This window comes from Aulostomus chinensis, chromosome 12 (assembly GCF_037954235.1).
Source record: "Aulostomus chinensis isolate RoL2024-O1b breed Wild chromosome 12, RoL_Achi_v1.0, whole genome shotgun sequence".
Lineage (NCBI taxonomy): Eukaryota > Metazoa > Chordata > Actinopteri > Syngnathiformes > Aulostomidae > Aulostomus > Aulostomus chinensis.
Genome location: NC_141331.1, coordinates 28,514,072 through 28,540,355, shown reverse-complemented (window position 1 = coordinate 28,540,355; position 26,284 = coordinate 28,514,072). Strand labels below are relative to the sequence as shown.

The 26,284-nt window shown below is 51.8% G+C and overlaps 2 protein-coding genes and 1 non-coding gene across 3 annotated transcripts in view; all 3 read right to left on the bottom strand.

Annotated features, from left to right (window-relative positions):
- The window catches only part of clasp1a (cytoplasmic linker associated protein 1a), a 61,475-nt gene extending 37,563 nt beyond the window's left edge, over positions 1–23,912 (bottom strand). Inside the window, exons 1-8 of the mRNA XM_086221049.1 lie at positions 23,747–23,912; positions 21,200–21,835; positions 8,326–8,404; positions 7,873–7,976; positions 6,095–6,186; positions 5,843–5,918; positions 5,378–5,475; positions 3,732–3,802 (exon numbers count right to left, since the gene is read on the bottom strand). Coding sequence (XP_086077175.1) covers positions 3,732–3,802; positions 5,378–5,475; positions 5,843–5,918; positions 6,095–6,186; positions 7,873–7,976; positions 8,326–8,404; positions 21,200–21,394 — 715 coding nt within the window. The 5' untranslated portion in view covers positions 21,395–21,835; positions 23,747–23,912. The remainder of the gene's footprint in view (positions 1–3,731; positions 3,803–5,377; positions 5,476–5,842; positions 5,919–6,094; positions 6,187–7,872; positions 7,977–8,325; positions 8,405–21,199; positions 21,836–23,746) is intronic.
- A 385-nt stretch (positions 23,913–24,297) lies between these two features.
- The window catches only part of nifk (nucleolar protein interacting with the FHA domain of MKI67), a 3,577-nt gene continuing 1,590 nt past the window's right edge, over positions 24,298–26,284 (bottom strand). Inside the window, exons 3-6 of the mRNA XM_086221046.1 lie at positions 26,160–26,268; positions 25,806–26,017; positions 25,278–25,337; positions 24,298–25,021 (exon numbers count right to left, since the gene is read on the bottom strand). Of these exons, the coding sequence (XP_086077172.1) occupies positions 24,791–25,021; positions 25,278–25,337; positions 25,806–26,017; positions 26,160–26,268 (612 nt within the window). The 3' untranslated portion in view covers positions 24,298–24,790. The remainder of the gene's footprint in view (positions 25,022–25,277; positions 25,338–25,805; positions 26,018–26,159; positions 26,269–26,284) is intronic.
- Positions 25,111–25,241, bottom strand: LOC147252678 (small nucleolar RNA ACA64). The gene has a single exon (XR_015118850.1). It is a non-coding gene; the product is annotated as a small nucleolar RNA ACA64 (small nucleolar RNA).

The following is a 26,284-nucleotide window of genomic DNA, read 5'->3' as shown; positions in this document are numbered from 1 at the left end:
GATGCTGAGCAAACGCGAGTCCAAAAACCCGCGCTACACGCGTTTTTCAGTGTGAACGGGGTATCAGTGATTACAGATGTGACAGGAGAGTCACAAGTCCGCGTCAGGAGAGCAGCTGGGAGACGACTTCTTCAGCCCCTTTACTGAGGCGCTGCGGTAGCGACTGGGCCAACCACATCAACAGGCCAGTGTTGCGGGTTCTAACCATGAAGTTGATCTATTGAAAACTTTGTGTGTTTCCTCCTTCTGTCTACAAGGTTCCAGAGACACAAACACGGCTGACAACGAAGACAGAGAGGCCACTGGTACGGGGCCTTTCTGGAGCCCCTCTTAGCCCCCCTTTAACCTCCAGAGCCACAGGGGGGAGACAAACGCTTCATTGACAGAGTTGGTCTGTCTTTGTCCCCTCAACACTCCCTGGTCATTCTGATTGGATCCAACGTGCCACCATGAGGAAACGCACTATTTCACCTTGCAACATTTGGTGAAATTTAGTTACATTTACAACTGCAGCAAGAGGAAAAGTATTCTGGACTAAAGCTACAGTGGTCACCACATCCTGGCCAGCAGGGGTCTCCCTCCCTCCAGCTGCACGTCTCCTGGTTACCAGGTGGGGCAACTAACCACATGTGGTCAGAATAGCGGTAATAAGACGGCCAAGTCATGTGGTCGAGCTCACCACCACGGTGATGATGTCACACACTAACAATAACAACATGAACCTGTCAGAGGCTAAAGTTGCTAACTTGAACTATTGCTACTGTTCGTTAGCAACCGTTAGCTTAGCTCTCCATCAGGAATTGTCCCCCTCCAGCATGGCTGCTCGGCTCTTCTGGTCCTCCAGCCCAGACCGGTCTAGACCTGCTGAACCAGTACTGACCCTCGTCTTGCTGCTTTGATGTTCTGATGGTCTTTGAGACGCTAACGGAACGAAGCCTCGTGTTTCTCAGACGTTCCTCTGGTTAATCAGCACCTGCAGCTCCTGAGCTCCTGGTCGGTGACACACCTGGTACACCTGGTACACCTGGAACCAGCCTGCTTACGCTGCTGGTTCAAAGACCCTCAACCATTTGGAGTATGAATATTATGGATATTTTGGACAACACTGAATAACATTTACGAAATAATTATTTCACCACTCAACTATTTTTTCAGGTTAATTTAGACTTGTTCCCTTTCTAAAAGTTCTCTGGGTATATTTATCTTCTAATAGTCTGTCTCCTTAAAATTGTCCTCTTACACCTTTACAGTGTAGGTAAGGAGGGTTTCCGTCATCGCTGTGCAGGTCTGAGCCCTACGTTGACGCCAAGTTAACCCTTGACGACTCCAGCTGAAGCGGGTCTGGAGCTCCGACGGATCGCTTCTCCGATCAGTTTGATTGGACAGTGAACCTAAATCCTGAGGCGGGTGACAATGGTCAGTCTGCTGTGGCTGCAGGACTCCAGCTGACGTCCAACCACCAAGGACAAAGTCAATCAACAGAAGACGGCGTGAGCAGAACTTTCCCCTCCAGCATGTCCATAAACATTCATCTTCCTTCTCTCTGAACCGGCGTGCGGACAGACCTTTGTCATCTGATTATTAGATAATAGCTGTGTTGCAATAACAATCATGAACGACAGTCGAATCACCATAGCTGCAGCCCCAGCGGTACATGTGTACATGTATGACAAACTCCATGAACACGGATTGGTGGCATTTCTATTATTACACTGAACATGCAGCTCTGCTCTGCTGTCAGTTTGTGGCTCGTCAGAGCAGAGCACTGAGAAAAAGACAGTCTTGCAGCATTTGGGATGTTTATGTAACAACAAAGCTCTCTCTCTCTCTCACTCACTCACTCACACACACACACGCGCGCTCCCTACCACAAAGACGTCCTGTGGTCATGGAGGAGAAACTGAGACCCAGCGTGATAGGAACACTGCTTCGTCGCAGGCTTTGCATCCTGCACTGACCTGCTATAACGCGTCCTCACACACGCCACTGAGCAGCCAGGGTAGAAACACTGGCGCCCACATTAGAGCCTCACACTTGCTGACTGTCCCCTCTGACGGCTCGCCGAATGCTTCTGTGCACACACGTGATACGGATGAGGACTTCCAACAACACAGGGAAGGAGCGTGTCCAGTAGAGGGGCGGAGCTGGTGGGAAGACAGAACCGTTCTACTCCTCAGAACACCGCTGCCATCGGCCACGGTCGCCACTCCACAACCACATCCATGCTGACGGAGGGATTTGTCGGAGACTGGCACAACTTCAGCAGCTGAGATATCAATGATCTTTATGATGCGACTGCACAAGCAGCCATCTTACATGAACCAAAACTGAGAAAACTCAAACGTCACGATGCTTCGGGGTGCTGAGACGAGACTGAGGACCACCAGGTGGAAAAAAGAGAAGATGTCAGCGCTCATGGACTGAACCCCCACACGGACACGACTGAGAAGCTGCTTCATCCACACCACGTTGCAGCAGACGAACAATAAATGGTGCACAAAAATTACATAGGAAACAAACATGGAGTCACCATCACTGCACCCGAACTGTGTACTGCACACGTGTGATGTGATGGGAGGTTAGCTTAGCTTCTGTCTCACCTTCTCCAGCTGTCATGCTGCCTGCAACCTGGAGCTCTGTGCCTCCAGTTGTGACCAAAACCCTTGTCAGCGTGTCCACTCAGGGATGCCAGTTCTCCTCCAGGAAGCGCTGACGTCGTCTGTATTTCTTTGTCATTCATACTACAAGGCCATGGCTCAGGTGGTGGGATAGAATAAGCGTCAGAAAGCTGTACCCTCTGTCTTCACGCTGCCTTGTCAGCTCCCCCTCCCTCACTTTCTCTCTCCCTCTCTCTCTCCGCCTCCCGATTCCTCCTCGCCTGAGTGGCAGCAGCGCAGCAGAGCACCACCTCCACCTCTCTCATGACAGCAGCGAAGCCCCTGATCCAGCAGAGCACCACAACGATCTCAGACGTTCTTCTCAGCTCACAAATGGAGTTTAATTAAAATGAGTCATCCTCATCCTCTGTCACAGAGCTGTGAATGAGGACGGGAGCGGGCCGGGACGTCTGCGGCGCTGGAGTGTTTAGGAGCAGGTCAAACGAGTCATGCAGGCATGGATACTGGGGGCGACCGCACGTCAGAGCTCTGATCACATTCAGGCTTTCTTTGACGTTGTGAGTCTCTCAACTTTCCTCTCATTATGAACACATTTTTTGAGAGGAAACCTTACAAGGTCATAGCAAATCAGCCTCACCAGAGGATCTGATCACAGGTATTTGACATCTCGAACGTGCAAAGTTCTGTCCACTCTGATGCATTCAACAGAGAAAGAACTGCTTCCTCCTCCATTCTCATTTCCTGGGAACAATATTTCTGTCCCACTTTCCCAGCAGTGCTCAGTGGTTCGGAGGATTCCTGCTTCGTTCAGTCCGGCAAATACACAACAGTGGAAAAACTTCTAACCACTCCAAAAGTTACTCTGCAAACAAAACCCAACTGAAGATGTCTCGTGTTTTTCATTCAATGAGTCAACCATCCTGCGACTGAGACGACAGACGGTCTGTCCATCCTCGTCCCTCTCCCACTGAGCTGAAGGACAACCAGAACATGAATACAAGAGAACCCGAGCTACCCTTCAGTCTGAAGACCACGGTGAACGACTCCAGAGCTCCAGCTGGTGACAGCATGGCACACGGTACGAGCAGCGAGGGTCCACACTCACACGCTCACCTGAACCTGACGATGAGATCATGTTCCCTGATCTCTGGACTTCGTCAAATTTGCTGAAGATGACATTCAACCTAAAAAGCAGAAAAGAGCAAGAAGACAATGAAAAACACCCAGAGATGCGGACAAACATTTTGCAGGCAGTGACAGAGAGTGAGATGAAAACTCTAAAACCCTAAATCATCAGGGCATGCAGAGAACATGTGGTCCAGCAGATCAGGAGTTATGATCCCCACGGGGGACGACCCGGAGAAGCTCCCTGCTGCTGCTGCTGCTCAGCTGTTAGCACTTCCTGGTACGTTATGGCTTCTTCTGAATGTTGTACAAGATGTACATAAGTAGAGTACATGCATACTGGCAATGATCAATTAATTATTTGTGTCACTTTCATTGCATAAACACACATAAAAGCTGCGCACAGTTGTGTAGTACAGATGTAGAGGACCACAAGCGCGACAATCTACAGGTGCACTACCTTACACCACCAGGAGGGGGCGAACCATGTGAGCACACTTCACCAGCAGCACAGAAACAGGGAAGTGAGCCTGGTTTTCCCTGACAGCGCCACCTAGCCAACGGACAACAGCACAACTGAAGGTGCCAATGAATAAACTGGCTGAGTCGCAGAGACGATCAACAGATCTTCCACCGCGTGCTACACTTGTCCACAATACACGTGTCTCCAATGTCACAGCAAAGTTAAGTTAGACAATTAAATCAACAGAAGCGGAAGAAACGTTAGCCTGTTAGCTTCTGATGGCTTGCAGCAGCTAGCTTATAATGACAGCGTTTAGCACAAGAAGCTTCCCTCTATTCTGGCTGTGTCACTATCATTTATAGTAAACCAGCAGTATCCGACTGGCTTCGGTGTAACTGTTCAATACACACTGTTTTACCCTTCTTCAGCTGTGTTTCATCTGTCTCTTTCAGGAGATGTCTGACCCCTGGGACCCATGCTAGCAGGTGCCTGGCCCCTCACGCCAGGAAGGCATTTCTCCACGCTGGTCAACTCGCGATTCTGCTCCTCTCGACATTTATCATCATGTAAAGAGCTGTTTTATTTTGAAATTTGCTTTATTTTGATATTTGACCAGATTAGTGACCGTTCCTGTGTCTGACTTCCTGCCTAGCTTGACAGATTTGCTTGCGGCTCGTGGAAAAAATAGACGAGCCGCTGAAACGACCGCTGCAGAGCACGAGCCGGCTCGCAGCGCTTCTGCCTCCGGGGAGTCCCGGGGGTGAGCCTCCAGCTGCTGGTCCAGGTCGGGTCTCTTCCTCAGTTTCCCAGTGGTGCTGCTGGGTCCGTCTATTGTTGCAGTCACAGGTTCACAATCATATTCATGATCATAATCCTCTGTCTCTCAAACTTAGATGAAGTGATTGCAAAGGCCACAGCGTAGGGTTCCATCTTCATTCTACCTGTCCACGATGGTCATGAGCCAACATGTAGCTGATGGCCGCAAGACAGACAGCAGATTTTTGGACGTAATGTATATAAATGTATAAAAGCTGGAATTTTTGGACGCAAAGTACAGAATTTTGGTCAATTCAACCTTTAAATGTATAACTTTGAAGTGAGAGTAAAGAATCTTGTCAGAAAGGCAGAAGTGAGGGGGCTGGTGCACACGGGGAGAGATCTTTCAGCGTACCGTGACTGAGGCAGACCCTTCTTGCTGAGATCCATCCTCACCCTCTCACCCACGTGTCTGTAGATCTCCACCAGGCAGCTCATGGCCCCATCCCGTACCTGTGGACCACAATACGACACACCTGGGTGGGTTCTGGCTCCTGCTCTGATGACTCTTTTTCATCCTTTCATCGGATCTACTGGGTCTCTGTTACAGGTGCAGAACTTCTGAGAGATCCGGGAACACCTTCACTCTCAGCTTAAAGCATCAAACTCTCTCATGTATTCTATCTAAAGGTCTGAATCCTTCATTTGGCCACTAGGGGGAGTACAACAGAGGGAGTGCGGTGGCCTGCGGCCTGTGTGTGGACGTCAAAGGGAGAACAACCTCCTCCAGGTACACTTACCATCTGTAATTCACAGTGGAAAGGAAGAGGCTTCCAAACCTGAAACAATCACAGACTAACACTCGCACCACGTGCCGTACCTGACTAGTGGGATCCCCCAGCAGGTTACATATGTGGGGGACAATTTTACTGAGGGTCAGGCCTTGAGCGCCATACCTGGAGGACAAAAAGGAAGTCAACAGCCAAATGAGCACATCCACTGGCGCAGGCACAGTTCTTACCTCCTAGTTGGGAGCGGAGGTGACATTGAAATAGGCTCCTGCTTGGTCTGCACTACACCTGGAACCACCAGGACCAACACAGGTGAAACAAGAAGGAAGCGGCGAACTCACACATTCAGCGTGGCGATGAGGCAAAGGCACACCCCCTCTCTGGTCCGGTTGTTCTTATGTTTGAAGCCTCCCAGCATCCGGTCCCACACGTACTGCAACACACACACACACACACACACACACACACACACACACGCAAGATTTATTATCATTACTACTGGAAACCAGTGACATCAGCCAGTTGGTTTACTCAGACCGCTGTTCACCATCTCACACACCAAGGCCAGGTGAAGACCAGAAGCTACACACACATTAGACTCCTGTGTCCAAACACACACACACGCTCACACACACAGACGCACGCTCACACAGACGCTCTCTCACACACACATACACACACACGCTCACACACACAGACGCACGCTCACACAGACGCTCTCTCACACACACATACACACACACGCTCACACACACAGACGCACGCTCACACAGACGCTCTCTCACACACACATACACACACACGCTCACACACACAGACGCACGCTCACACAGACGCTCTCTCACACACACATACACACACACGCTCACACAGACGCACACTCACACACGCTCGCGCACACACACACACTCGCACGCTCACACAGACACTCTCTCACACACAGACGCACACTCACACACGCTCGCACACACACACACACACGCACGCTCACACAGACGCTCTCTCACACACACAGACGCACGCTCACACAGACGCTCTCTCACACACACGCTCACACAGACGCACACACACACACACACGCACGCTCACACAGACGCTCTCTCACACACACAGACGCACGCTCACACAGACGCTCTCTCACACACACGCTCACACAGACGCACACTCACACACACACACACGCTCACACAGACGCACACTCACACACGCTCGCACACACACACACAGAGACGCACGCTCACACAGACGCACGCTCACACAGACGCTCTCTCACACACACACGCTCACACAGACGCTCTCTCACACACACACGCTCACACAGACGCTCTCTCACACACACGCTCACACAGACGCACACTCACACACACACACACGCTCACACAGACGCACACTCACACATGCTCGCACACACACACACAGACGCACGCTCACACAGACGCTCTCACACACACACACGCTCACACAGACGCACACACACACACGATCACACAGACGCTCTCACACACACACACACGCTCACACAGACGCACACACACACACACACACTCGCACACACAGACGCACGCACACACAGACGCACGCTCACACAGACGCTCTCACACACACACAGACGCACGATCACACAGACGCTCTCACACACACACACACGCTCACACAGACGCACACACACACTCGCACACACAGACGCACGCACACACACACACTCGCACACACAGACGCACGCACACACACACGCACGCTCACACAGACGCTCTCACACACACACAGACGCACGCTCACACAGACGCTCTCTCACACACACAGACGCACGCTCACACAGACGCACGCTCACACAGACGCACACTCACACAGACGCTCTCACACACACACACACACATGCACGCTCACACAGACGCTCTCACACACACACACACGCACGCTCACACAGACGCTCTCTCACACACACAGACGCACGCTCACAGACGCTCTCACACACACACGCACACACGCACGCCCACACACACACACACACACACACACACACACTCTGGGTGGGTGTGACCCCTGCAGGAGAGGCCCTCATGGGCTCCTCCTCTCCATCACACCTATCCACTCCGGCTGAGTGCAGGTGTGCTCATACCTGCGGCGTGGCGGCCTGCTCCATGATCTTCAGCAGCAGCGTCTGGTCCTGCTCTCGTACTTGGTCTTTGGCGTCTCCCAACCGATCAATAAGACTGGGCAGGACTGAGGGCAGGAGGACAACACTCTTACAGAACCACTAACCAGCTGGGGCAGTGCTAAGGACGGCGAGACGCCAGACGGAGTGAGAGCAGAGCAAGGCTTCTGTCTCTGCGTCACCATGACAGACATGGTGACGAGCAGAAGTGAGCATCGAGCCGGATGACGGCGAAGTGAGAACGATCTTCTACACAGCAAATGTCAATCAAAGCCCGTCAGGTTTGACCTTCCACCGACGGGGACTTTGTTGTTTCTACTTCAAACAGGAAAGTGCAGAAGAGCAAACAAACAGCGATGAAGGTGATGATGAGGGTTCTTTATATCTCTCAGATAACATCCAAGTGATGAAGAGTACCTGTCCCCACGTGGGCCCGAAATCGCTCCTGTAACCTCGTCACGAAGGCAGATAAGAGGTCCAAGCCCAGCAGCGCCACCTAGAGGACACGTAGGAGACAACATCCAGATGTCTAAATGCTCTTAAAATTACATTTTGACAGAACAGAACAATTTCTACCCGGAGACGATTCACAAATCAGACCAGCAGCACAACTGAAGCCAGCACACACCCAGGTGAAGGCTGTCCCCAGGTGTCACTGCAGTGCATTACGGGTAAATGAAAAAATTGGAAAAAAATGAAAGTTGGCGTTATATTTCTACGTTCTGCTGCAGGCAGCTACGTCTCTTTTGGGACTGCAACAGCACATGAGGAGGATGTGTTCTCAACCTGAGCCCAGACAATGCTGCCATCCAGTGGAGCTTCTGAGTCCTGGGCTTCAACCAGAAACCCCACCCTCACGTTCCCTCTTCCTGCCGTCAGGACACTGGAATAACGTTACAGTTTAAACGTTACCCGCTTGAAAAAGACTGAGGGACATTTCTTTTGCAGCCCGGCTGGTGACACTATGTAGGCCGGTATGGTGCATCCCAGCAGGGGCCCGGGGGTCAGCAGGCCAATCCTGAGATCAGGCTCTTTGTCCTCTGACCAGAGGGATCTGCAGGAACAAGACGATGGTGGAAACCCACGCACAGGTGTCACATGACCGCTTCTACCCATTTCTGTTTCAGCTCCTCCACACACACATGCACACACTCACACAGGTTTGCGTAGCTATCCTGATTAGGACATTCCATTGACTTCCATTCATGTGAACATCCTAACCCAAGCCCTCATCTTAATCCTGACCTCAACCTCAAACTAACTAACACCTTCACTCCACCTTTGACCAGGTGTTCATAAATGAAGTTCTGCTGCATCAGGACCGGTCTTTGGTCCACATGAGGACTAGGGGTCCTGATAAGGTCGTGTTTATACCAGAAAAGGTCTCCACAAGATAGCAAAACCAAGTACACACACACACACACACACACACACACACACACACACACACACACACACAAGTGGAAGACCAATCAGTAGTTCTAAACAAGGGGTGATGCAATCACATTGTAAACTGAGTCGTCAAAATGACCACTCACTAACTCCCTATCAGTCTCCTCAGTCACCCCCCCAGTCAACCACAACCTTTCACAGCAGCGTCTGCTGGGTCTGTGGTGACCTTGAGACCAGTTGGTGATGCGGGTTTGAACACTGCCAGCTTTGCTGCTCCACTCAGGTCCACAGGAGCAACAGCAATGTTCTCATCTTCGCAGCACAGCTGAGGTCAGGGCTGCCACCTCTGGGCCAAACCAAGTGAAGCGGTTTCCTGGGTAGGGATGATTCTCTGCTAGTTCAGTTAGCGCTGCTAGCGCGAAGCCTCATGGGACCGTCAGTGTTTTGGTTTGGTTCAGTTGGTGGTTTTGTGATCCTTGTTGTAGTCTTCTGGTTGTTTATGCCGTGTTGGAGAGATGCGTCTGTGTGGTCCAGGAATGTCTGGCGCTGACAGATGGAGGGATTTGCTCAGTGTGTCTGGATCAGCTGGAGACGCCTCCACCTACTCCTGAGAAGAGAAACGACTCCAGAGATGAAGCCTGACTGTTCTGGTTGGAATGTGAAAGCCTCCATTTTGAACCACTCAGCCAGGACGTGTTTCTTTCCCGCATGCTCAGACACATTTGAACAGACGAGCAGGCAAACAGCTCATTTACACAGTCAGCTTACTGTGTGTGTGTGTGTGTGTGTGTGTGTGTGTGTGTCCACACCTTTGCCATACAAGTGCTTCCTTGTTGCAGCTTTCATTGATTTTCTATACATGAAGTCATGTGTATAAAATTGTACCAACAATTCATGGAGATCATTTGAGAACCCATGGTTTCAGGTCTAGAAGATTCTAAGATTGTGAGTGTTTTCAGTGGCGCCGCTGCTGGAAGCTCAGAGGGAGACCTTTTCTTGTGACCTCGTGTGTGAATCCTCGTGTTCTGCTGTTGTTGTGCTGATATTTGCACATGAAAATGAAACCTTCCATGTGGAAAAAGATGATATTTTTAGTGGTTCGGCTGTGGCTATTAACAGTGCTGGTTCACGAAATGTTAATTACTGGGGGTTAACAGTTAACCCAGCCAACCCTAGGCTAGCAAAGCTGCACTGTCAGTGGTGGTTGTCACTCCAGTTAACGAGAGCCTCATAACTGATGAGAACTATGTAAAGGGAGCGGAGAGGAACGTCTACCCTCCCAGTGAGCTACCAGCTAAACCACAGCCTTCGTCCTCACTGGATCCAGGAGTGGCAGAGCTGAAGGGCTGAGTAATGATGGTGTTAAGCAGTGTTTGGAGACGCCGCCACGGTGCGATGGTGGAGCCGAGGTGTGATCAGGCACCACACAGTGACTCAAGCCACAGGCATGGTGGCCATGATGATGATGTCATGTACAGTAAATAGTCATTATAGCAGAGGCTGACTGCACTCCTGAGCAGTCTCAACACACACACACACACACACACACACACACACACACACACACCTTTATCATAGTATAAAATACTTCCACCACAGCAAACAGCTGTTTCTTGGTAGACAGCACCAGGAAGTGAAGATGGACGGGGAGCTGGAGGACAGGAGGTGGTTCAAGGGGGGCAGGGGCCCTGGAGCTGAGACGGGAGGAGGGATGAAGACCAGGAGCAACATGTGATGTGAACGTTAGTGTCAGAAAAGAATATCACCACTTATAAAAGTCAGCATGACCGATGATGATGAGGCCTGCAAACACACGATCCTCATGACACAAAACCACACAGCTGACAACCACGTCACCACAAAGACACACCGCCCACTGACAAATAAGTGGCAGGAACTGAAGGCACACACGCGCACGCACACACACACACACACACACACACGTAAGAAGCTACAGTGACAAACCAGCTGGTATAATTAGTTATTCCTCTCTGTCAGTCAGAGGTGGAGGTCTCAGCAAGGAGTGAGAGAATCTCAGAATAATCATGTTGCCAGACTCCACCCACAATGACCATAATCAACCACGTGGAACACAGAACATCCAGATACATGGGGACACCACCTACAGACAAAAGAGGAATTACAAACTTGTTCCCAATTGGATTCACCAGTTTGACAGGTTGTGACAACCAAAAATAAACAACACAACAGAACCGCAGAGTCTCAGCTGAAGGTCCCTGTGATGAGGAGGGGCCTCTGGTTACAGCTGATCGGACTCAAACATCCACACCGGGGCCGGCGTGCCCGTGATGGACGGGTGCCATGACACATTATCGGCGTCCTCGTTTCCAATCAGCTGTCACAGCTGCACTATTTGCATGTTGCCACTATCAACATCATTCACTCGGACATGAAATATGAAACCTGTCATCACCTTTGAGGGTGTGGGGCAGTCCTAAGAGAGGGACCGGGTCCTGGTCCTGGAGTTCAGTGGTTCTGATGGAGGGGACACTGTCGAAACATGCGGCCTGTTAACTCCAGACTTCAGCAGGCCAAACTCGTCTTTGTCTAAGCTGACATGTATAATTGATTCGTTCATTACCAAAAGACAAAACAACATTGTTTGTATTCTGTTACGTCACCTGACTGAAGCTGCACCTGGTAACAGGTAACAGAAACCAGGATCAGGTGTGTCCTGGTTTCTGTCAGAGAATGACAGGTGACATAATCTGGTTTCTAAATGGGGGCAAATATCCAGGTTCATGAAGCAGGAGATGATGCGAACACCAACAAAGGAGGTTGGGTTCCTCAAACACGCCCTTATAAGCAGGATAACTCACGACCGTGTCACCAGTCTTCTAGTTACAGTTGCTGGAACACACATTTACTTTATCCATTTGTTGATGAGCAACCAAGACCGACAAGATAAAAAGGTTTTCTGCCCTGACACAGCAAACAGTGTCCTAGAGGTAGAGCTGTGGCCTGTCAGACGCCAACCACGGGACGGCCCATGAGTCCTGTTGGCTTCGGGCACTGGACTATAAACAGCAGCAGCAAATGAGGCATCAACAGGCCACGTTCAGGAAAACACCACCACAAGAACAAGACACAGCATCACCAGTGTAGGTGGACAATGCTGCTGAAACCCCCAGGATTTACTGAGGGGCGGACACACACACACACACACACACACACACACACACACACACACACACACACACACAGGGAAGACAGCTGCCAGGGTAGCTAGAAAAGGACATCAGCGTTCAGACAGACTGCAGTCCTCACAACAGAAACTGTCAACTGGCATCATAGTGGACACTGGGGTGGAGAGACAGCTGACACACAACAGCAGCCCACAGGTGGAGGCCGGTGGTGAGGTCAGGGTGGTTATTAGGGGTCACCCAGGCAGGTGACAGGGACCGCTTGAGAGCAGGGAAGTTGTTTTACATTGGAGAAGAAGCTCTTTCTATCTACTGGTGTTTGGTTGGATGGTAGTCATGGGACTAACCAGGTCAACACTCTGTCAGAGCATCAAGATTATTCGCCAGCTGGTTATCCACACTGTCCATTTGGTGCTTGGCAGGTAACAATGAAGGCAGCAGGGGCTGCAGGGTCGCTGCTTTACGTTCATCATGACCACTGACGTGCCATCAGCTGTCTGATGTTTAACCAAAGCTGCTTTGCGAGCGACACACACACTTGCTGTTATTGAGTTAATGGTGTGGGATGAGCCAGAAGACTCCATCGTTCATCCTGTTCGAGACGGATCACATGGGCTGGAGTGAGTGTGTTCATTGTGAGAATCAAAGCCAAACCAATCAGGCACAAAGACTCGATTGTCCAGAAGTGCTGTGACAGTAGCTGCAGTTTACAGGAGTCATGCGTACGGTTGCCTGGAGGAAACCTCCCACAACACTGGAGGAAATCCTCTATCTGATGACAGGGTTGCTGGTCCCAGTCCCTGGTCAGAAGACAGTTGTCTGACTGTTTCAAGTACTAGAGATGAGGGCCCACTAGAGGGAGAAAATTAAGTCTTTGCGACAAACTGAGTGCAGGCAAAGGGACAGAGGACGGCAGGCAAAGGGACAGAGGACGGCAGGCAAGGGGACAGAGGATGGCAGGCAAGGGGACAGAGGACGGCAGGCAAAGGGACAGAGGACGGCAGGCAAGGGGACAGAGGACGGCAGGCAAGGGGACAGAGGATGGCAGGCAAAGGGACAGAGGACGGCAGGCAAAGAAGTCAAATTCACCCAAAACCCCATCAGGTACTATCTGGTACAAGATAGAAGTGTACAAGTGTACAAGAGTTGCGATAGGCTGACGATGCATCAGTGGAAGCTGCTGGAAGAACGACCTGCCCGACAGCCATTGCTGAGGGTGCTTCATTCCCAAAGATCTGGCAGTCCTGTGAAGGCCTTCCATGTCCCGGAAAGATTACAGGAGCTTCTCCAGGACTACTTTAGCCTCCTCAAGATGTGCTTCGTATCTGGAAACTTCACCACTGGCCGAGAGCCACTGGAGCTTTGTCTTGTCACTGGTTGTGCCATCTCAGTGATTTTGTTTGCAGCAGCAGTGAAGTCAAGCCAACCTCCTTGTCATGTCTGCAGAGAAACCAAGGGGAGGAGCTGCACTGGCAAGTGGAACCCAACAGGCTCAGACCAGGGCCTTTATGGAGATGACCTGACCATCACAGCAAGGCCAGTCCCAGAGGGCAGATGGAGTTGGAAAGATGTGGTAGAGATCACCAAAGCAGCCAGTATGGAGCTCAAACATTGTAATCCAGGAGCCGAGCCCTTAAGTGGGGCCATGTTCATTGCCGCTTTTGGTTCAAGACATCTTAAGAAGTCAGTCCCGACTGTCATGGAGGGGGATGTGAAGAGGAGGTGGTAGAGGGCTGAAGTGAACGGCAAGGAAGTTTGAGGGGAAGCTCAACCAGGCAGAGGGGTGGACGAGAGCCCTTGAGTGGAGTGGTCTCCCGGGAAGTATAAGGCCTGGGATTACCAGCACGGAGTCTCCAAGACTTCTGTGGCCACTGCTCGTGAACAACGTTCCCTTGTCAACAGCACAAGCTTTCAGAGCCCAAAAGCTTTTACTCCATCAGCTGGCACAGTTCAGGGAGAACGCTGCAACTGCCAAAGAAATCAGGTGTCGAGATGTTCAGGACAGGAAAGCAACAGTAGGCTATGATGCTGATGTGACAGTGACAGGACAGCACTGAGAAAGGTGGCGGAGCGCCTGCAACATGATGGAATCGAGCCGGGGGGAGATAGGGGATTGGTTGCAGCAGCAGATGAGGGCAAGCTGGAGGGACACAAAGCAAAAGTTATGGTGCAGAAGGACATCTGGGTGGCAGAGGAAGAGGTCACACAAGCCAGGGGAGCTGGATGTGGCGGGACAGTGTACAGGAGGATCCCTGGGATGGCGGGACAGTGTACAGGAGGATCCCTGGGATGGCGGGACAGTGTACAGGAGGATCCCTGGGATGGCGGGACACCTGGAACATAGATGAACATCGGACTAAGTGTCTGCTCTGTTCTGTCTATGATGTCCTACCAACACCAACAACCCTCGAAAGTGGAGACTAACATTGAATTGCGGCTGTTTACTGTGTCGGAGGCCAGCCAACCTGAACAGATGGGAGGTTCAGATGGTGACACAATCAGGTGCTGGCCCAGCTGCCCCAGGGATTGGAGAGAGAGCGAAGAAGCAAAAGAACACGAAGTTCCAAATCAAAAGGCGCTCGCTTTATCAACTGCTTCAGGTGAGTGGAGATGGCAGGCGAGGAGGCTAGAGGCACAGGGATCCTTGCTTCAGCAGACGACTGGGAAATGAGAGTTGACCTTGGAAGACAACTCAACTTCCCAGAAGAAACTGCAGACACCAACCTCTTACATGAAATTGTGCTCTGGTCAAAGACAACAAGCCAGGTAGCCGTTCTAGAACTGACGGAACCATGGATGGAAAGGACTGAGGAGGCGTATGTGTGTTAGAGTGAAGAACATCAGCCCCCATCCTTGAAATCCAGGGGAGTGGAGCCTGGAACCTCTCAATGGAAGTGGGTTGCAGGGACAATCACCCTGGAGAATATTGGGAGGGGGGGGGGTATAAAAGGTCCAGCCTGCAAGAAATTCATCATAGACATCACCAGGAGGACAGAGACAGCATCAAGAAGGCTCTGGCTGGAAAGGACCGAGCGAGGCTGGGAGAGGAGGGGGGGGGGCAGACACAAGTGGACACCAGGAAGAGTAGCTGCTGCTGAGGCAGTGACTAATGGGGTCTGAAATAAAGAAATAGAGCGGGGAACAGCCGAGCGATTGAGGGGTGGTGCCAGGAAGCCTGGCTCATTTATTGGTTTGTTTACGAAGCAAAAGCACCTGAAACATCTCAGGATCCCATTCATGTCCAACCCTGATACGAGGGGAGCAGGACACAGCTCACTGGAGGAGGCAGGCGTCACTCAAACACTCACCACTGTCAGGTTCACACGGCGCTGTCCAACTACTGCCTCTAGAAAAACAAACCAATCCACTTTCAATTCTAAATCCATCAGGACCATCCCAGCTGGTGAGAGAGCGGGGGGGCACTCAGAGACCAACTTCTGCCATGACAACGTAACATTTTTGGTTACACACCAATTTGGACAATCAAACACACCCTCTGAGAATATTACTGCAACTCCAAAGCTCCTCACTCAACACCTGCAGGATGAGAGCCTCACAGGCATGAAACCAACCAGAGGCCTTCCCCACGGCAGGGGAAAATACTGCGCCACAATGTGAGCAGCGGGGGAGGGGGTGCAGTCTAGAGTGACTCAGCAGTCCTGAGACACTGGAGAACTCTGACGGAACACATAATCCAACACAACACACAGGGCAAAGGTCTGTGCATGCCCTCATCCTGCCTCACTCTGCACCGCCGCTTTGACCGACGAGGCATCAGGAGACAAAACAAGCCAGTGTGTGACACACGGAGACCGATGGCTCGACTGTTGGGGAAAATCCTGATTAAAGACAAGAGCAGATTATAGTTCTGGAGTCCACTCCATCCAGGGTCCCACCACTGGATAGACTTCTACTGGTGGCAATGGGGAGGGGGAGGGGCTAAGCTACTTGTCACAGTGATGGCGGAGACACATTCCCACGGTTGGAGCTTGTACTCAGGGAGCAGCTGCAGCTAAACATGCACTCATCTAAAAGAGAGGACTCCTCATTTTGTCTGTAAAATGTCAGTTTTAAATCCACCAAACTCTGGAACTCGGCTGAACACAGACCCCAAGACTCACAGGGTCCCAACGCTGAGCCCACCTTTGAGGGGGACTGTTGATTCTCATGTATGCGTTCTACACATCCAGATGTGTTGGTCCTCATTCAGGAAACAACGGCGAGGCCGGGGTGGGGTCAGTGTGGACGTGAGCGGAGGCCCAAACCTCAGCAGACACTGGGACCTGGCGTGCAGCACAGTGAACCTTTCTGACGCGTCTGCAGCAACAAATTCATTTCAAAATAGATAAGAAATAAAAATGCAGGTTACGGTGATCACAGGGACTCCCCTACAGGAGGGCGGAGTCACCCTGCTTCACACGGGTATGAGATTGAATATGATCCACCCTGCAACAGGGCGCTGATATGTGCAGTGACAGTGGGGTGCTGCCCCAGCGCGGGGGTCAACAGCTGATAACTGGCAGTTACTGGATGTTCTGGTCCACTTCCTGATGCATGCAGACGCAGCCACGCCCCCTCAGACTACCTCACAGGTAAGGGAGGTTTCAACCAGCAATTTTAGCGTTCCTGCACACTTTCAGAAAGATTCCAGTCATTTTCATCACTATTAACCACTCAGACCTGAAAACTGGAAAATACCACAACTGTCCTTTACCAGACTGATAATCACATGCAAAATCTGAGGAGAGAAAACAGAACGAGGAGGAGAGAAGCTGAGCAATGGGTGACAGAAGCAGAGAAGAGGAGGAAAAGAAAGGAGAGAAAAGAGGGAGGAGGACCGCAAACAGAGAAAACACAGCTGGCAAACCACCAGGAGCTGGACGCTTTAACCGGCCTTCCAGGCTTAAGTCTAATCTTCTCCCAGCGACACTGTCTCAGTCTGCACCGCTCCTCCTCCTCCTGCTGCTGCTCCTCCCCACTCCTCCTCCTCCTGCTGCTGCTCCTCACCGCTCCTCCTCCTCCTCCACACCGCTCCTCCTCCTCCACCTGTTCCTCCTCCCCGCTCCTCCTCCTCCTCCTGCTCCTCCTCCTCCTCCTGCTGCCGCTCCTCCTCCTCCTCGCTCCTCCTCCTCCTCCACACCGCTCCTCCTCCCCGCTCCTCCTCCTCCTCCTGCTCCTCCTCCTCCTCCTGCTGCCGCTCCTCCTCCTCCTCCACACCGCTCCTCCTCCTCCTCCTCCACCTGTTCCTCCTCCCCGCTCCTCCTCCTCCTCCTGCTCCTCCTCCCCGCTCCTCCTCCTGCTGCTGCTCCTCCTCCTGCTCCTCACCGCTCCTCCACCTCTATCATCGCTGCGTCACCTCCATCATGGCACAGCCCTGCTGTAGACAGCCAGGACAATGAAGAGCTGCACGTCTCCCCCCCACACTCTCACACACACATTCACTTACACACACACACACACACACACACTCTGAGATCAGCTGTTTCCTAACTGGGTGAATCTTTTCAGGTGACTGCATCGCTGTGACATCAATGAGATCACATGACCTGTGGCTTTGTAGTTCATAGGGAACAAAACTTCTGTAGTTTCATCAATCTGACCACCTGTGGCTCCGTCTCCTCGCGACGCTCAGGCTCTGATTCAGGGTTGCTGTAGAGAGAACATGTGTGTGAGTGTGTGAGTGTGTGTGTGAGTGTGTGAGTGTGTGTGTGAGTGTGTGTGTGTGTGTGTGAATTTCCAAGGTGCAGCACATACGTAGCTATCAATGTGGGTGACATTGGTATTTGTCTATTCACTGCCTGATTCAATAATTTATCCAATTCATCATCCCATTATTTTACCACGTTCTTGATCCAGTAGAGGAACAGTTTGATCCTATTTCTGTTTACATTTGGAACATTTTAGATGTAAAAAGTCAAAGACACTTGTAGATTGGCTTTTTTAAAAATTAAAATGACTCCCTGAACTCACAGCTCTGGCACAGAAATGACGTGCTAGATGTGTCTTGCATGCCCGATGGGCTCTGCTGTGTCTCCTCTCTGCTCGCTCTCCTCAGTCGTTCCTGGGTCTTTGCTTTTGTATTTTTGGTTCAGACGTGACGCTCAGTCCTGAGATGCACCAGGGTCCCCCTGCCAGCTCAGGACCATGACAGCCATCACAGTTCAGACACAACAGATCTCCAGTCTTGTTTAGCTCACCAGCAATTACACAGCAACCAACACAAACTGACACCTCCATTCACATCCCACGGCGTGCACACAGACCTGGAGTTCACACTGCACCCAGAGCCCCTTGCACTACCAGCCCAACTTCTCTGTCTCACACACACGCAGGTGAGCCCACATCTTCTGTGTTTGGTAAATCTGGCTGGTGTTAGAGCAGGAGCAGAGCACACAAGCGCGGCGCGGTCGTGTGGGTTCGCTGTGTTGGTGCTCTGCAGTAATCTGCCCTCCCGGGGCCACACGCTGCACACGGCTCAGGATTAACATTTAACACGGAACCCAGCCAAGGATCCAAAGTCCCCAGTCGGACTGAAATGACCAGTTCAGGCAGCTACCTGCCATTCAGGCACACTCCAACACTTCCAGGCTGTTGGAACATGACGGTTGGCAAACAGCACCGGTGCAGGCAGCGGGCGAGAGCTAGGAGATATTGTCATGAACTGTTTGTTCCTTATCATTTGAGGACCACTGGACAGAGAGCGTGAATCTTCTCCCGTCCTGCACCCTCATTGGACACCTCATGAAGGCAAAGGCAACATCAGGAAGGAAACCATGACACATCAGGTTACCAGCCTCACCAGAGAGGGAGAGGATGAGCACAACTCCTGTCTGTGTGTTGAGAACCAAGCGACTACAAAATAGGCTATTTAGCCTAGCTTAGCTTAGCATCAGAGTTAGCCTTCTTCTGTGACGCTAAATTAACCCATCAGCACCGCTCAGAAACAGCGTTTGAAAGGATCGGTCCAGATCATTTCAACATCGTTCACACGTGGCTTCATTTTCTGACGACACGGATGCATCGCAGCAACAACAGCGACACGTTTGTTGAGGCTGAGGCAGCTGCCTGCTATCGGAGGCGTCCCCTACAAACCTCCATTTATGGAAAGTGAATCCATTATCCTCACACTCTCGCTCCCTCAAACTAAATAGTTTCCACATCAGTTGCCAAGTGACCAGTGAGGCCTGGCGATGAAGTACTGGATCTGTTAACTGGGAACATGAGTGGTGACACACAGATGTGTTCTTCAGACACTGGAGTCACTGCTGACCAACAGGACTGCACGGCTGTGTGGACTCAGTGGATGCAGGGACGACTCTTTGGGTGCTGGGGGCTTTCACAGTGACACAGATGTTGGTAATCTGAACTCTAGTTTCTCTAGTATTTGTCATTTCTCCCCTCCGCTTCACCTGAGCAGCACCGGGGTCAGATCACCCCCCCCCCCCCGAGGCCAACAGCCCCGCCCGTCTTATCGGGATCCCTGCTCAACCAAACACACGCATGGATGTTAAGATCAATGTCAGAATGCTTGATTTCTTTCACAGAAGGTCTGTGTAATATTTTCAGAAAATTTTATGTGAACGCTGAAAAAGTCTCATTGTGCTAGAGAAAGTAAAGCTGACTCTTGGTTGCGTCCCAGCATGTAATGGGTTCGTGCTCCAGCTGCCCTCCAGGGTTCCTGATCATTAGCCAGGTAGCTCCTCCATGACTCAGCTGACACACTAACACGTGGGGAGGAAAACATGGAGTCCCTGGAGCGTCGTCCCCTAAACGCACATGCAGCACTCTCCCTGACCTTTCAGCTCCACTTCGCTGAAGCTTCTCCCAGAGCAAAAACACAGCACTGAACATTTGATGTTTACACACACACACACACACGCATGCATCCAGACAGCACAAGTCGCGCAGTGACACAGCAGCAGGAGAGATCGCCTCCCTGAGCACCAGGATGTAGCCCACCGGGGGCAGGACACACTCCTCCGACATGGGGGAGCTCTAAAAAGCAGCACATCCAACATGAACCAGAGCTCCAGTTACGAATGTGTTCCTCCTTCATGGCAGACAAAGTGACCTGTGGTTCCACTGAAACGACGACTGCTGCGTTCACAATACGGGCTCAGATTAAACCCTGGCCTAGATTTAACTCCAAAATAAAACACAACTGACCGCAGGAGGAAGAACGCTCCGTGGTGAAGCCAAACCATCCTGTCGTGAGCCTTCCCCTGCAGGACAACCCTGCCAGCTGCTCAAAGAAACTAACTAACGAGCAAAAGTCGACTCCTGTACTGCTGCTCCATCGACGAGCAGACACACGCAGCCGTCCTCTGGCCTTGACCTGATCTCTGTAGTCGTGCATAAAACGCTGGCATGTGATCCCATTTAGGTTGAGACTGGACCTGTTCAACAGCTGGATGTGTCACTGGGCGCTTGTGTCACGGAGTGAAGCGTAAATCTCATATTCAGCTTCTTCCAGCTCAGATTTGTTCCCTACCACCTCCGTCAGCCGTGCTCACCAGAGCTACCGATGGGCTGGCGGCAGCTGAGCTGGTCGTGTCAGAGCTTGAAACTTGACAACATCGTCATCTAAATGGCCGCCATCATAAAATGAATCAGAATCCCTCATCTCAAACAGAATCCCAGACGTTGAGGAGGAACACAATGCTGCAGGGGTTTGTTCAGGCTGCTGGGGCCGGCCCACAGCCTGAACCGTCTCCTGCCTGGTGAGTGGACTTTACCTTGAAGTTGCTGGAGTTGACCCAGGAGCTGGCAATGCCATCGACCATCTTATCCAGAGCTGTCTGATCCTGTTCCAGGTCATGGGACTTGTCTGTGTCCAGGATGTAGTCAATGATCTCTTGGCCCACCTGCAGACGTCGACCCATGTCCTTCTGCAGGACCAGGACCAGGCAGTTCTCCATGTTGGGCTCCATCAACACACGCCTTCTCTGCCCTCCTCGGACTTGCTGGCTACCGGCAACTCTCTGCTACTCAGAGCAACAGCAGAGACCGCTAAGCTAACGTATCTTGTGACCCGGACCAGAATGAAAGGAGGAGGTGAGTGGACACCTTGTGTGCTTCTGGCCCCGAGGACAGGCCTTCTTGTTGTACTGAATGCTAGCTCACTAGCATGCTAGTGGCCGTACCCTAGAGATGGAAGGAACAGGGCCCAGGGAATGGCAGCAATGCAGCATGTGTGTCTGGACAGCAGCTGGGGAACGTTTACTACGCCCTCCCACTCGGCTTTTCAAACAGCCAAAGGGGGGCTGGAGGAGGTGGTTTTGGTGAGCAGCAGGAAAGGCAGCAACGTGAGATGGATGGAGAGGGCTGGATCACAGCTCCGTGTTGTGTCCCGGAATCTGCCCTGGAGAACCCTGGAGGAGCAGAGAACAACACAACGTGAGCAGAGTTTCCTACATCCTAAAGATGGGACAGACTGAGTAGATGTGGGTCGCAAACAGATCCAGAACCAGTCCCCCAGAGTCGGCAGGGCCCGCTCCTACTGATGGGAGGCTGGTAGCTTGTGGTTTTGGGCTCTGGGGTCCAGCACTTGGTTGTTAAGTTGTGATGATGGTCTCTTCCACCATGTTCCCAAATGTCTGGAAGTGTTCTGGGTGCCCCTGCGTAAGCTGGCCCCCGGCGAACGCCGATACGCTCGTACAGAGCAGAAAAAGATCATGTCCAGGTTCCACACCAGCACCTGGGTTCTGCTGGACCAACAAACCTCCGCCAACGGCCACGTTAAAATCAAAGCCTTCCACCCTATAAAGCCCAGCTGCTCTGACGGGGGACGGACTGATGACCTTCTTCCCGGTCAGGAGGATGAAGGTTCCTTTCCCTACACGACTACAGTCACACGTGTGTGCATGTAACAATGACAACACACATGATCTTTGCTCCATCCAGAGAAGCTGGGCATCATACAGACGTACACAAACACATGGGTGCAGCAGATCAGTGAGACCAGCACTGGTGTGTGTGTGTGTGTGTGTGTGTGTGTGTGTGTGTGTGTGTGTGTGTGCGAGATGGTACAAGTATACACCAGGACTGTGTATACTTGTACCATCTCGCCATCCATTCTAGTACTCATGCAGCGCAGGCTTTCAACCTTCTCCCTTGTTCTAGACCATTAGCAGGAGCGGTTCTATGCGGTTCTAGATGTTTGGTTGATGTCTAGAACGTTTCTTCGACATGAAAACACATGAGATGCAGCATCCGTCCATGTTACAAGTCTTCTCTTTATTGCTATTTTACTGCTCACCTTTCATCCCTGAGAGACTTCTCTCTAAATATGAAGAATATGATCATCACATGATCATCACATGATCATCACATGATCATGTGATGATCATGTGATGATATTAATATGAAGAAATATGAGAAGAAAATGCCTTTAAATTATCAGGAAATTTAAAAAAACAAATGAAAATGTACAGGAAAATGAGCAGTAAAGCAGTAAACAGCAAATTACAGAAAAGCAAGCAGACAGTTTCCGTTGTCTTTTCAAGGCCTGATCCAGCTCGCACCATACTTGTGCTTCCGCTCTGGTCCACAGGAGGCAGTAGTGAGTCACTGTCCCTGAGGCACCGCCACCATGCGTCACTCACAGCGCCCCCGGGTCAAGACTGGAGCACAGATCTACCTGTAAATCAAGTTTAGCAGTTGGGTTCACTCATGCTAGGGAAGTTAGCATTCCTTCAGTTCCTGCAGCAGGAGGACACCCTGGCCGGTGGCGTGCTGCCCCCTACTGGTCTGGAGTGTAACAGCGGCACCAGCTTCACCTGATCACAACACCTGGTGCTTCTACATTACAAAGGAAATTAAACTGTCATTTGCTGAGGGCCCCTTCAGGACCCTGGAGGACCCCCGTGGTCCCTGGACCCCACTTTGACAACTCCTGGTGTAACTTATCAGGACTTTGAGTCCTCAGGCTGATGACATGTTAATAACACCGACACGGGCCGCCGGGGCGGGGGGGGGGGGGGTCCTCCGACTGTCCCGGTCTTTGTCAACGTTAGCTGCGCTCGCGCTAGCTCGGAGCCTCCCATCCCTCGCTAGTGGGGGGGCCGGATCCCCTGCCAGCCTCAGAACCCGTCCATCCCGAACCCCACGCTCCCCCAGTACACGCTACAGCTGCGGGCCGGGCGAGGGTTCGCTACCCGCCCGTCAGACGAGGAGGGAGGGAGGGCGGGGAGCGTTTAGCTTGCCCCTCTTCCTCCCTTTCAATGAAACGTCAGTTCCCAGACAGGAGAAGGTGAGCCCCCCTCAGCCCCAGACCACCTCACCATGTCCTGCTCGAGGGCCGCGGCGGCTCCGGACTCCAGCTCCTGGTTCCGCGGGTTCCGCTGGTTCTGCTGTTCCGTCTGCGGCCTCAAACCTCGGGAGTCTTTCTTCCTCTCGCTCACTCTCTCCACCCGGAATGCTGCCTGCAGGACAAGAATGGGATAGTCGCGCGCATGCGCAGTAGGCAGAGGGATGATGCTGGCACTTGGAATAATGTCGCATGGCGAGGTAAGAACCTCACAACGGTTCTTCTGGCGACATCTAGTGGGCCGAGACCGGGTTCTCCCTCACCGGGGAGCAGGACGCAGGTCCTGGAGAGTACTACAAATACTCCGAAGTAGTACTCTTGCAAAGGTCTTCTGAAGTAAGAGTTACCTCGTGTTTGGTTCAGAAGCCAAGTAGACATTCTACAAGAAGTCATGCAGGCTTCTTACACTTTGATACAAAAATCATCATTTTTTTTAGCCAAATTCATAAATGTCTCCAGAATTGGACCTTTGAAAACCAAAGTCTTGTAATTTTGGAAATAAATCAAAGCACACGATGGTTTCTGTTGTGTATCACCATTTATTCAACGCTGCAAGAAATGTTTGGCCAGTTTTATATCCCAGCAAATGGAAGTCCCCAGGTATGTCCAGGTCTGACAGTGACAGGTAGGCTGATGACGGAGGGCTCCGGGTCTCTCGCTGGGAGGTTCTTTCTCTGTCAACTGTGGTGGAACCAGAACACCCAGGGACCAGGTCTGGTTCCCTCATTATTGAGAGATTCACACAGCCCAAACATGACAACTGGACAACTAGCAGTTATTACAGACAGGAATATGTGGGGGGGGGGTCTTTCTCTTAAAACAGCTGCAATGTTCACACACACACACACACGCACACACACACACACACGCACACACACACACTCAAGGTGAGGGTACAATCTTCCTGCTGCACAGCCCACATGGAGGGAACCGTCTCCACTCTGGGTCAAGGACCTCCAATGATCCTCAGGGCTTCTTGCCACGCTGACCAGACAAAGTCCACAAAGAACCTGGGCGTTCATTGGGCCTCGGCGTCCTCTGTGGCAGCCCCGTCTCCCTCACAGGTGTCCTCGCTCTCTGAGCCACTATCCTCCTCCCCCTCTTCCTCCTCCTCCTCTTCGCTGCCTTCCTCCTCGTCCGTCTCTACAGCGGGCATCTTGATGACGATCTCATCGTCGCCATCTTTGTCGTCACTGACCGTGGACTTCCTGCGCTCCAGGAGAGAGGGCGTGCAGACAGGCGTGGCGTCCTGAGGAGGGAGAGGAGCTGGTTAGTCTCACGCGGTGGTTCAGAGTAAGGCCCCCCCACCCCGGATGATGAGGGAGCAGTCTGGCTCCTGCATGTCGGTGCATGGGTTTTATCATGTTGCCACAACCACAGACACACAATAAGCTTTATGCACCGGGGTTCTATAGGCACAGTTGTCTGACCCCGGACCACCGACACGCCCGTGGCCATTTTCAGTCTGTGCCCAAGCTACACGCTCCCTCACGTCTTGTTCTTACATCACTACATGCAGACTCGTTCGCAGGGTCGGACTTCTTCTTCGGAGGCATCTGGGCAGCCTGGAAACCAGAAGATCAAAGTGAGCACACCAAGAGACGAGTGACAGAGGGGAAACGTTTGTGTGCCGCAGCGCGTCATCATTGCGTGACTCTCACACCTCAAGCTCCCAGGCTGCAGGACAGAAGCTACAACAAATTAGCATTTCACTCCGGTCCGGTTTGCTTTCGGTGACTTTGGTCAAAGGTATCAAACGTGATGAGAAGCTGCTGGGATTCAGCTCCGCCTCGGTCACATCACATCTTTCTGTCCTGTGTGGTCCTCATCAAGGATCGGTGGCGTGACATAAAAGGTAAACATCCTGGGCTCACATCACACGTGACCCAAGCCATGTTCTCAGTTCCCCTCCTACATTCATCTGATTCCTGCACAGCTCAAGCGGACCGGACCGCCAGGGTTGGTTTGAAGGGACCAAAAGCTCAGGTGTGAGAGCCACTCAACAAAAACGCTGCCAATCTCAAGGCACGTACGAATCCAGGGAAGTCGTAGTCGATGCCGTGAGCCGCCAGCCTCTTGCGGAGTTTGGCCTCTTTGCGCAGCAGCTTCCCCGTCATCTTGGCGACCTGCTCAGTTGTGCGCTTCTTGTTGTAGCGGGACACCGCAGGATAAGAGGGTTTTCTGAATTCCTTCTGGGAGCCAACAAACAGCTTTTCATGCACTTTTTCTGGTGGGATCACATGACCTGAGACAGGAAGAGGCAGGAGGTTTAGACCCAGGGATGCCTGAGGATGCCGTCGACCATAAACAGACCTTGACGACTCCCATCTCAGTTCTGTCGGTCTGGCCTACGAGATCGGTCCAGCACAGATCTCCATCGTACTCACACTTGAGGAGTCGCTCTCCCATCAGGTAGTTGTTCATGGTCTCTGCCACAATCTTGGCTACTTCATCACAATCAAACTCTACAAACGCGTAGCCTTTGCTTCCTCCAGTCTGCGAATAAACACAA